Source organism: Ammospiza caudacuta, chromosome 1, assembly GCF_027887145.1.
Source record: "Ammospiza caudacuta isolate bAmmCau1 chromosome 1, bAmmCau1.pri, whole genome shotgun sequence".
Taxonomy (NCBI): Eukaryota; Metazoa; Chordata; class Aves; order Passeriformes; family Passerellidae; genus Ammospiza; species Ammospiza caudacuta.
This window is the reverse complement of record NC_080593.1, coordinates 77,674,670-77,687,893: the sequence shown is the minus strand read 5'-3', so window position 1 is coordinate 77,687,893 and position 13,224 is coordinate 77,674,670. Positions and strand designations below refer to the sequence as shown.

The 13,224-nt window shown below is 37.4% G+C and overlaps 1 protein-coding gene across 2 annotated transcripts in view; it reads right to left on the bottom strand.

The window, feature by feature from the left end:
* Nucleotides 1-13,224, bottom strand: part of CDH12 (cadherin 12) — a 153,513-nt gene that overhangs the window by 45,089 nt on the left and 95,200 nt on the right. For both annotated transcript variants that reach the window (XM_058820897.1, XM_058820906.1), the window contains one exon: nucleotides 4,842-5,029. In XM_058820897.1, the coding sequence (XP_058676880.1) occupies nucleotides 4,842-5,029 (188 nt within the window). The remainder of the gene's footprint in view (nucleotides 1-4,841; nucleotides 5,030-13,224) is intronic.

Below are 13,224 nucleotides of genomic sequence, written 5' to 3'. Positions count from 1 at the left end.
GAACCATGTGGAGAAGTTGACCGAGTGTAATGGAGCAGTGTTGGATCACAGCAGGTGGAGCTTAGAAAGAGTTGTTTTCCAAGGTTTCAATGAAACACTGCACAAATTAGTAAAGCAATGTCTTCAAGCAGAACAAGTTCAGTGCCTGAACCCTACTCAGTTTCTGGATTAGCACATGCTGAGCTAATTAGAAGTCTTCTGCACAAAAATGGGGTTATTGTATAAACTCATCCTTGGTTTAATAAATTTAGTGACAACTTTTCAGAGAAGGTTGGAACCTTCTATTTTCCTTTACTGTTGTGCATGTTCAATAAAGATTTCAAAATCAGTCCCTTGCCTGGAACTCATGCATCTGAGGCCAATATACTCTGGCATGAAGGAGATGGCCCCTTCTGTCACCATGTTTCTTATAGCTTATACCCACTGTAGTTTGCTGAAGATTCAGGTACAATAGAAGATTCTATCTAAATACCAAATTTAGTATTTTATATATAGTATACTTTATAGTATACTTTATTAAATAGTATATATATAGTATAAATATAGTATACTTTATTAAACAATACTAGACAAGGGAGGGAATGATAATTCTATTCCTAATATAGCAATATTTCTGACTGTCTACAGAGACCTGCATATAGCACTACCCTTAAGCCAAGTTTCCCTCCCCTTTTTTCAAGTGATATTATTTTCCTTTATTTTTTATTTTGGGAGAAAAAAAAATTACAGTACTAACCACACGTTGGTGCTAGATGGCATTTGGATGGTTTATTTAGCAGAACATAAGAAAAGCCATTTCATTTTTAATACATGTAATTAGCACAAGAGTAGCAGCAATCAGACTTATATAGGATCATGGCACAAAAAAAACCCCAAATAAACAAGCAACCAAAACAGATTATCCAAGATCTGCAACTTGTCTAGCTGTAGCTGTTCTTACCAATTTCCAAAGCAGAGAATGGCACCCCTGAAGCAGAGAATGGCCTTCTGCATCTGTCAACACACTTAGTGTGCTAAAAGGAACAGTTTACTCTGTGCAATTTTTTTCTCATCAAATGTATTTTCCACCAAAAATAAAGGTAGTCCAGGAAGGCTCCATTTTTTATCAATTTTGATATAGAAATCTCTCAATGTTTTTCTGCATAATAACAGAGCAAAAAGCATCTGTGCAGTGATGGACAGTTTCTGCCTGCAAGAAATTTTTCAGGGAAAATAAAAGCAAGTTTTATAAATGGTTTTGAAGTGGCTCAGAACTGAATTACTGCAGCACTTACAGCACATGCTTACAGAATATGCTATAATAGAGAAGAAATTGTTAACCTGTTTTTAAAGCATATAGCAGTTTTTATTAGCAGCTTTCACTGTTTATTATTTATAATTCTTAATTGAATGTGTTGGTCTTATTCATTTACCCACTTTCATTTTTAAAAAAACTTCAATACATACTTAAATATTTGCATAATTTCACAAGGTCAAATCAGGTTGTGTCAATTTTATTTTTTATTTCATCTCTCTAATTTTCTTTCTGCATGCCCTAATAACATCCTTAAACATTTCCTGAGTTGCTTGCCCACTTTTCCAAAGATTATATAGCCTCTTTTTTCTCCTTAGTTTCTTCAAAAGTCCCTGTCCAGACAGGTCATTTTGTTGGGTCTTTTTTTTCCTGTAGCTTGTCTTTTGACTCACAGGGATGGCCTGCTCCTGCACCTTCAAGATTTTTTTCTTGAGGCATATCTTTCCTTCCTGGACCCCTTTGTTTTTAAGGGCTGTTTCCCAAGGTACTATCTGATCAGCATCCTGAAGAGGAAGAAGCTTGCCTTCCAGAAGTCCAGTGTGGAGCTTTGTTGACACCCCTCCTTGTTTCATCAAACATTGAAAACTCTGTGATCACTGTACCCCAGACAGCCTCTGACCACCACATCTCCCACCAACCCATCTCTATCTGTAAGCAGAAGAGCTAGCAGAGCCCCACCCCTGCCTGGTGATCTTCAAACATCCTCCAGCTGCTCACAGAATAATTTATCCACCACTTCATCCTGGCTGGGCGGCCTATAACAGACTCCCACCAGGATGTGTGCCTTGTTGGCTTTCCCCCAGATGCTTACCCTTAGGCACTCAACCTCATCACCATTGATCTCAAATTCTATCTTGTCAAGAGACTCCCTAATGCACAGAGTCATCCCACCACCTCTCCTTCCTCTCCCATCCCTTTGAAAAGCCTGTGACCATCCATTGCAGCGCCCCAGTTGTGTGAGTCATTCCATCATGTTTCTGTGATGGTGACTATGGCATAGCTTTCCTTCTGTGTCATGGCTTCCAGCTCCTTGCCTATCCAACATTAGTGTACATGCACTTCAGCTGGACTGATTTCACCCTCGACTCAGACTTACCACCCTTAGGCTTATCTCTGAAGAGCCTGGTTTCATCCCCTTCCCCCTTCACACCTAGTTTAAAGGCTTCTCAATCAGTCAACCCATGGGCTAAAATCCTTTTGGCCTTGTTAGATAGATGGAGCCCTGGGATGGTGGTCACAGGGGTTTTCAGGTGAAGGGAGAGACGAGAATGTTGACTCCATGATCAGAAGACTTGATTTATTATTTTATGATATATATATCTATTACATTAAAACTATACTAAAAAGAATTAGAAGGAAAGGTTTCCTCAGAAGGCTAGCTAAGAATAGAATAGAAAAGAAAATAATTATAACAAAGGTAGCTCTCTCAGACTCTGTCCAAGATAGCTCTGTCCTTGATTGGCCATTAATTATAAACATCCAAGACGGGCCAATCACAGGTGGACCTGTTGCATTCCACAGCAGCAGACAACCATTGTTTACATTTTGTTGCTGAAACTGCAGCTTCTCAGAAGGAAAAATCCCAAGAAAGGGTTTTTCATAAAAGATGTCTGCAACATGAGTCCATCTGACTTTAGCAGTCCTGGTGCTTTAAAAGTTACGCTATGATCAAAATCTCAAAATTGTGTGGATGTCATGAGCCCTTAAACCACTTATTGGTAGCATGGATTTTCCTGTTCCTTTCATCATTCATCTCTGCTACTGAAGGAACTGAGCAGAGCGCTGCCTGCACTGCTGCAGTGTTCATCAGGACTTCAGGCAGTGCTCTGCTCAGTTCCTTCAGTAAGAAGGAATTGAGCAGATTTTCACCAACCAATTGACCCAGAGCCTTGAATTTCCTTTTTAATTACCCTGGCACCCTTCTTATCATCATCACTGCCAACCTGGATAACCAGCAGTGGGTAATAAATACACTTAACCACAAGTATGGAATATTCTATTGTTGTGTATGAAAAAAAAAAGGAAGCACAGAGGAGGCTTAGGACAAGGAGAACTGAATTCTGTTCAAAAACCTGCTCTTGATGATGAAATAATAATTTTTTAATGGTTCCTACTTACTGCATTTTCCAACTGGCAGTGCATATGGAGGGGTATGCAGCTGCTCAGCCTGACAGCTCCAGATGGACCCATTTTTGAGTCATCTCCATGGAGGGAAAAAGGTGACCAGAAGGGTGTTTTTAAATGAAACTAAGTCTACAAATTCCCATTAGGAGGAAACAGAACACTCAAACCTTTAGTCAGAGAAGAAGGGGGGTGTTAGGATGTCAAAGAGTTTGTGTCTCATAGACAAATTACTTCCTGTGAGTATAGTGGCTTCCATTTTATGTCATTAAAAGTAGAAGAAGATTCAGTGACTTGACATCATCTTGTTCTTTAATGCATCCATGGATAATTTACTATTTCCCAGGTCAGGAGGTTGAAGCCAGGACTTCCATTATTAGAATGGATATAATGCAAGTATAGATCAATAGTCAGAGGCAAGGAAAGTTAAGCAGCAACATTCTAAATTTTCTTAGAATTAAAGCTTTACTTTTCCTAAAGCTTATCCTAATATACATGTCCAGAACTCTTTCCTTCCCAGACCCTTGTAAAGTGTTCAGCTAATAATTTGGTTTTTTTACAAAATTTACATCCACAAGCCTGAGCTGTGTATAAAACATAACTGTGCCTTCCAAAATGACCCATGGTTCAGACTTCTTTCTACTGAACAAGTTGATCATTGGTGTATATGTAAATGCCTGGCTCAGAAAATAATAACTGGTAAAATGTGAAACTCCCTGTGTCGATTTCTCCTACTGAGTGCTTTAATCACTAAATTCTAAATGAAAAGTGCCCTTCCCATCTTTGAAATTCCATGAATTCAGTAATTGTGAACTCGTTCTAGTGTACTAAAGCAACATCAGTGACTGAGATGTAGTGTGTTTTCCTGCAAGAGTATCTTATAACGAGCTACTTGGAACACTATCACAAGTTTGGAAGTAGTACATGGCTATTTGCCATTTGGGACTCTTCTACCCTGAATAAAAACTGTGTTCACTTTAGTACTTAACAATATTCATTATCAAAATAGCAAACACAAAGTCAAAATTTTCAAAATAAAATGCCTCTAAGTCAAAATATATTACATTCCATGTAACATAAAATATAACTCTTTCATTCTATGATCTGAACAAAAATGTTTTTTCATGGTTTTAGGTAGAAAACTTCCCAAGCAAGAGAAATTGTACTTTCTGGACAGAGATTAGAATAACTTCTTCACCATGACATTATTTATGAAACATCACACCTAATTGTATGTGAAATGAAAGTCTAAACTGCAATGCCTTTTAAAATGAAGATCACAACCGTGGATTCAAATGGACATATAAACTACTTATGTAGCACTACTACTGTGAGCTATTTATGGCATGAAAGTGCAAAATGTTTCATTCCCTTACCTGGTTTACCACTTGAGTCATAGGCACATCCACCCATTGGTGCCACATACCTTTTTCAGTTTAATGACTCCTTCCTGGGTGTACTCATCTGTCGTGATGTCAAACAAGTTTCCTCCATCTCCTGGAACTATGTTGTACTCAATTTCTGCGTTTTTCCCAAAATCAGGGTCCACAGCTCTGATCCGTCCAATAGCAGAACCAACGTGAGAGGTCTCAGGTACTTTCAAATGGAAGATACCTGTGACAAAGTGGTAGACAGTCATTCTTGGGATTTCTTGGTAATTAAAACAGATATTTCTGATTAAAATCATAGAGCCTGAGAAAAAAAAAAGATCTAAGTAATCTAATTAAAATTAGAAGATGAAAACACCAAAGGTTTTGAAAAATATATTCCTGTTTTATCTATTGACTTCCCCTAGATTCTAGATTTTGTCCATTGTAACTGTAAATTAGCATTTATATATCTTGAGATAGATATCTATATTTCTATCTCTAACTTTTCACATGTGATTGACTCTCTTGAATTAAATTGAACTTATAGACAATAGTACAATTAGATAGTACATGTTTTTAAACACTTTCCTCCGTTTGTTTTATTTCTTGTTTTGATTTTAATTTGATTTTGCTTGTTTTTATTTTGTTTTGTGGTTTTTTTTTAAATATATTTATGACTTTCACATTGATTGAAAGGAAGAATTCAGTGGAAAAAGTTTTCACCCATTTCTTTAAAATTCAATACTATAAATAAGTGTGCAACTCCTTTCGGAAGGAGATATAGAGTATTGTTCAGGCATGAACCACCAGAGGGTGCTCTTACAAAAATTTCAGAGCTAAACAATTTTTAGCTTAGAACACTCTTGCTTTCAGATTATTTACTACAAGCTATAATAAAAAAATGAAAACAAACCACAAAAAATATCACACACTTTTAAAATAAGTATTGCTGCTGACATGTAAGGAGAAAATGGTTTCATTTAGGTGAACAACCATGTTGGAAAATGCTAGACATAATAGAGCTAAATGTAAAAGTCCAAAGTGCTTTGTGGCAGCCTTGATTTTAGCAACAGCAGTAGCAGCAGGCCTGGGCTTGTAACATGGTGCCCTGACCTATTTCACTGCTCCTGAAGTGTCTGTATTCCTTGTTTAGCTGCGCCTCTCACAGGAGTTTGTGAGAAACAACTGCTCACTTTGAAAATTTAAAAAAGGTTTATTAAACCTTAACAAAAAATACAGTGAAGGACTACATCAGGAAAAAGCTGCAGCACTGGGAACTGCCCCTTGTGCATACCACATGGCCAGTTCATCTTCAAGATGGATGCTCAGTCTTTTATACCCATGGGGGGTTGCATGCAGGGTTGCAGCCCTGGCCCTTCCTAAGGTCTGTCAGTCAGCTCTTCTTTGCCATTTATGGGTGGAGAATGCTTTCTTGTAACTTGATTGGAGGTCAGGTGTTGCCATGCTGCACCCCCTAAGCAACACCCTAAGCTTTTCCATTCCCAGCTGCCCCATGCAAGGGACACATGTGCACACCTTCTTTCTACCTGTCCTAGACAACCCCGGCTGTCTGATGGTCACAACACAGGGGGTGAAAAGGGAACTATGGGGAGAACAGAGGGCATCTAAACTACAACTACATAACTATACATCCATAAAGCTTTTATTAATATTCACACCATAGTTATCCTTTAATTGTGAGAGCCAACCATCTCATTATCCATCTATAACAAGTTGTTACTTTGCTCAGCTGCCAGTGAGCACCTCCATGATCAGTGTTTACAGTGGGCAGGCAGAGCTCACCTTTCTTCATGCAGCAGTCTCTGCTGTCAAAACTGCTGGCTACATTTGGAGCTGGTTTTGAGCCCAGGATGTTTGTTTCACTTCATCCTGTCTCTCAACAAAGCTAGCCCCATCATTTTATTTCCCTCGGTCCATCTTGTTTTCCCGGGTCAATGTTCCACAGCTCTCACAGAGCAGCCCCTTCAGAAAACATCGGCAGTGGCCGCTCGGTTCTGCTACGTGTGACATGTGGGCGGAAATTTGCACCTCTTTTTCAACAGCATAGCAGGACAGTCTCCTGTGACTCTTGGGAGGCACATTAGGGGGATCTCTCAGAGATTTCCACCCAGCAGTGGTTCAGCCACACATCACAAAATGAGGCTTTGAAAAGCTGTATATTATGTGACAGCAGGACAGATGACTTTCACATTCAGCTGCTGAATTAAACAGCAGACAATGTTCCCTGTCGTTAGCTCCTTACAGTGCATGCTGTGCCAGCTTTTCAGCTTCACAATATTTTCAGGTGAGGAACAAAATTACATTAGCACTGCTGGATTAGGAGCGGGCTTACTGTTTTGTGAGCTAGTAATTTGAGCTATGGTACCTCTATAATTGTCCTGTTTGATTGCCTCTGAAAAAATCCCTTCTGTTTGCTTCCGCCCTCTGGCCAACAATATGCAAAGTATACCAGAAGGCAAAATTTGCCTTTTTTCTTAGAGAAAATCCCCATGAGTAAAGTCAGCTTGTGCCAGCATTTACTTCTGGACATCACAGTGTATAGGTTTGTACTACCCATTGACTGAACTATTAAAGACTGAGCAATTATCATTTCACTATTTTTCTTTCCAAAGGAACATACTAAAGGAAGTGTTCTTAGTGTCTTTCTAACAGCGGGAAAGGATTATTATGACATAAAATGGTGTCATGACAAGATATTCTCAGCTATGTCTCAGATGTACTTCAGTGATTCTGACTGAAGAATAAAATTTTGACATGCTATTCATGATACAGTCAGAAATCCTCCTATTATTTAAAGCCATTTACAAACACGTGTATTAATGGGTTTCTGCTATGCAAATTATGAAGAAAAGAGACCAAAAGGCCTTTATCTGCACTTGAATCCTATATTAAGTTTCCACAACATAGTCCTAGCCCTGATGTCCCAGTCCTTTACAGGCTCTTATATCGGATTACAGAAATCATTGCTGCAGCCATTGCTGTTTACAGACACAATTTTAGTGAAAATAAAATGGAAGAGTGTATGATCATAGATTTTTCCATCTTTGACAGCTTGATCTCTTTTTAGTGATCTGAAGATCACTCAGATTCATTAAAAGAGACATTTCCCTATAAAATACTGCACCTGGCTGAAATGCATATGGGACTTAGATGGAGTGAAAGAAAGACTAAATTACTAATTTCTCATTGTTTAGGTTTTTATCAGTTATTTTCAATGACTTGGCATTTCATCATTTCCAGAAATCCAACAACAATAAAGATGGGGTCATCCAGACTAATTTGAAACTCTGAAGCAGTCTTCAACCTTGCAAGAGTCATATTTCTGAAGACATAGTATGTAATTACAGTGCCCTTGTCCTCCTGTGATATTATCTTCACAGCACATGGAAGCTGTTAACTGTTCTACTGTGACAACTTCCTTTCAGAATAAAATAAATGAAAACAAATCATGTATATTGCTCCCAGCTTGCAGAAAAACTTTGACAGAATATAATATATAGCATGAAAGCCTCATTCCCTTCCTCCCCACCCTCAAATAAGAGAATCCTGGAATCACCAAATATGTTGAGCTGGAAGATACCCAACAGGAGCCCTGACTGCAACGCCTGACCCTGCACAGGACTCCCTGAGAGCCACACACCATGTGCCTGAGAGTGTTGTCCAAATGCTTCTTGAACTCAGAAAGGCGCAGTCTTTGTAGGGAGGACATTTGAAATGATCAATATATGCTATCCATCAAATGAGATAGAAAGACAGCTTTGTAGATTTTCATTTTTCTGTTTCCAGCAGACATTACTTCTTGCTGTGGACTTGCTGTGACAGTTTAGCATTATTCACTTTTTATTGTCCATTTTGCCTGTATACACTAGTGCCTCCATTTGCTATAGAGATATATTGAAACAGGCCTGAGTAATAGCCTTTTACTCCGAAAGGTCCTGAAAACCTTGTTCTCTTCAGCTTCCAGGAATGATGGAACAAGCACTTCAGGCAAACTTATGCAGCAGCTGGTTACGCTGCTCAAACAGTTCTGTCAAATTTTGTTGATGTGACTTCTCTGCCAACAAAAATCTTTCTTCTACTTGCATAAATCTCTTTTAAATGGGTTTTCTGAGTTTGTTTCTGTCTTTTGGGATGTACTAAAGGAGAAAGCCCTGATTTTCCTCATACTGCAGTATAAACTGGACTCTGAAACTAGCTCCCCACTTTGCTGATTTTAGTCACATATATTGCATGCAAGTCAGGATATTTTCATGTATAGGAAAGCTGGTAGCAATAAATATTGTTTTATTGCTTGGTTAGGAATTTTTCTTCTATGTTGAGTGGCATCAGTGAGGATGATAAAAATAAATGAGTGATGATGCTGTTGAAGCTTTTAAGCTGAAATAACTGACAGGGCTAATTGCATAGTCCCAAAATCATTCAGGAAAATGAGGCAGAGGTTAGCTAACAATTCATACACACTGCCTCTGAGTTTCTAAAACAAAGATGGTTCCAAAGCACACAGTGGGAAGAAATAAGAGCTGAGTAAGTGACAGGTAATCAGTCATATTGACTGAAATGCAGCACACATTTACAGTTCCTCTGACGTGATTAGATTAGTTTTAGTTTTTAAGGCTCAAAAGCTGTTTGATTTTTACTTACGAAGATGTTAGGTGCTTTTTTGTTTGTTTTTCACTTAAAAAGAGGTTTTTTTGTTGTTGTTTCTCCACTCTTGAAGTTTACACCATCATTTACCAGAAAGCTTTTCAGGTCTGATAGGAATAGCACATAAAAACCATCATTACTTCTTATCAGCAAAACAACCATTAAGAAATAACCCATGTTGGTATCCAAGGACTTAAGCTAAATGAATAATGGCCTTCAATCAAACAGCTGTAAATGATATTCTAATATTTTTTCCTTATCTGTCACCATACTTGTACTGTGCAAGATTATCCTCTCCTGATTTTTCTTTGTCTCTAGTTCTTTCAGCCTTCTGGCAGTTGCCAAATTATTGCATTGCAGTGGAGCACAATAGCATGATTCTTAAAGGCAAAAAGACTGAAGTAAAATAATTAATCTCTCTTTCTTCTAAATCTTTAACGTTTCTTCAGGAGGAAAGCAAAACACCAAAACAAACAAAATAGAAATACACAAACAAAACCACAAAATAAAACAAACAAAAAAATCAGACCAGCAAAAAAAACCCCAAAAAAACAAAAAAACAAGCCAAAAAACCCCAAAACCAACAAAAACAAAAAAGAAAACAGCAACACAAAAACCAAACAACAAAACCCAAACCCACCAGACAGTGTATTGTAATACTATTTTTTAAATTAAATTATCAAGGCATTTTAATTTTTATCCCTATCCAGGCTGTAAAGAGACTGATTTATGTCTGTTTAGGAAAAATCATAAGGCAACAGTTCATATTTTCTCACTGGTGTTTTAGCTACAATATAATAGGCAAAGGAAAGTCTAACATAAATACATACACTCAATATATAAAACCTTCTACATCAGCTACAGCTAATCCTAATAAATAGCAGCATCTGATGCATATGCTCCTAAAACCAGGGAGATGTGATTTTGCACAGCAGTGAGATGCATTAATTCCTTTCCTGGATGTGGCTCTGTGCCCTGCAGAGGGGCTGGGACATTGTGTGGGGAAAAAAGCCAGGCTGTGTCACTGTGTGTCTGATGCAGGTCACACATGATCTGGGATGGGCTTGTAAAACTTCACTTATGGAAAGAATCCTTCCAGTCTATAACCCACTTCTCTGAGTAAGGCTTTATGGCCTCATTAGATATAACATAACCATGCTTAAAATTTTCTGGTTCTCTTCTGTGGATTCCAAAGTCCACACCTAGAAAAATGCACCTTCCCATGCTGCAGAGATTGTGTATGTTCAAGGGTCACCAGTACTTCAAGGGAAAATGAGCAGAAACAAAAACCATTTTGAGTTTGATCCTACCCTAGTTTAGGATTATCCACATGATGGTTCTTCCCCAGAGCTGGCAGCTCCTGAGCCAGCCCTATCTGGCTCCTGAGCCAACCCTCAATCACCCCCTGAGGTGAGTTAGCGGACTGTGCTTTTGAAGCCATCCTCCTGCCACCTTCCCAAAGGAAAAAAATACTTTAATTATACTGGTATAATTTTTATATACTGAAATATTCAGTATAATAATTTGCCTTTTTTTTCCTACTGATAAGGTGTTACTGTCATATAGCTTTCTAAAAATAGACCTACCCACTCCAGAGAATAATTCCACAGACATGAACATCCTCCTTGTTGGAGCAAGGGTTCAGGAAATGGGATATTCCAGTTCATTTTTATTATCTCAAGATAATCAAGCCCACAGCTTTTGCCTTCAAAGTGTGCTGGTTGTTGCATAAAGAATACTTTTTCCAACAGAGAGTACTCTATTTAACAACATAATGTATAAATAATTATAGAAGCAGTTCTTTTGAGCCATGCACACTCACATGTGTGCGGCAAGGATACTTAATCTATGAAGATCTTAAAATCATCTTTGTATGGTTTATAGTTTTACCAAGAGGGGAAGAAAATACTAGGTTCTGTAAATTCCTCAAGTTTATAAAGAGTTTCTTCTAGACAATATGGAGTTTCCATGTTCCAGCAGGCTGAGGAGAAATAATCAATTCCTCAGTAACTGCTTTAATCCTGATGTTATTGTTGTATACGAAAGATGCCACCTTTATCACTTCCTCTTTTTGTGAAAAATTTGACTTTGCCAATGCATTCACATGTTAGTGTAGCTTTCTGTAACTCTGAAGGCTTATGTGGAAAACCAGTTCCACATGATCAGCTTCATTATGTATCATAACCAATGAAGAACTGTTCTGCTAATATCCAGTCTACTAATTAGATATTATTACCAAACAAAATAATCCAATGAGAGAAGTAATTTTTGGAGGGTATAGTCTAAAAGCTCGAATCAATTATTTTGTAAGTAAATTATATAGTATTTATAAAGAATTATCAAGGTGTAACTTGTCTTATAGATAGAAAAAAGTTTTCAGGAGAAGATGTCTTTCTATTTTCAGAATTCCAGGCAACATGTAATTGGCATTTATCAGGTAGGTTGGTTGGTAATATTCCAGTGATCATACCGTCACCATGAAGTAAATCAATACACTTGTTGCCTCTATAAAATTTAAATTGAAGGATACATGTGAAACATTAACTTGATAAAAAGTACATTTTCAAGGATGGGACAAAGAGTTTGTAATGCTCTGCTTAACATCCCTGCTTCTTAAATATCTTGCCAGGGCCTTTTCATATTGTCTTTATCACCCTTGCAAAAGATATAACAACTTTTACTACAATTCATTCTCTCTTAAGAATATGGTCAAACCATTTACTTTAGGATCTAAGCCAGGTGCTCTAAATCATCTGTATTGGAAGAATAATTTTTCTCTCCATTGACTAAGGAAATTAGGTTCTATTCTTAAGTCCTCCACATCAAACCTCAGTTGTATACCTAAAATCACCTAAACAAAGCACGCTCAACATCTGTGTTACTCATAAAACTCCTTGTGAAGACTTGATTTTTACACACTCATTAAGTATATTTCATGCATTTTTTTCCCCTGAACTCCATATTACTTTTCTTCCCCATGAGGGCACAGGATGAGGCCAAAAATTATTACTTCTAAAGATGAAATTGTGAAATGATCAAGTACATGTTTATTATAGTTTACTATACTTTGTTTCAAGTTTTGGTTTACTCTCTGAAGTTTCCTTAATTGCTTGTGATTTAGTGTGTGATATAGATAGGAAAATAATAATATAATGGGATAGCCATTGTGTATTTTGCATTTGTCTTCTCTTATACTTTTATAGCAAGTACACTCAGCTTATCACAAGTGATGCTTATGTTTTACAATTTAAGTCTTTCAAGTAAGCTCTCCTTATAAATACTGCTCATTTTGCAATAAAATGCAAAAGTCATGAATGCTTAATTACAGGCCTTTCTCTTGTGAGCACTGGACAATCACATTTATAAATTCAACAGATTTTCCATAGAAGACACCAAGAATAAAATAATTGTCATGAATTCAAGACAAAACTTTAAAAATATACTCTAGAATATTTCTATTACTTTCTTTTTATTTTGCAGCTTTCTCTCTGCAAATATACTGAAGACATATTTTGGATTCACGGAAGACAGTTACAAACTGCTTGGTATCTTCAGCTCAGCTCCTACTGCTGTCATTAGGAACGTATGGATTGTTGCAAGCACTTGGGCATCCCATTTAATGCTTTTACAAGGAGTGGAGCACTGCTGAAATTCTGCATACAACTGCAGTTCTTTGATATTCTTGAAAATTATGAGCCTAAACTGTTGTGATTATAATTAGATAATTACATATGGTCTGCTTCACTTTATGTTGCCCTGTGGTCTCTAAATTTT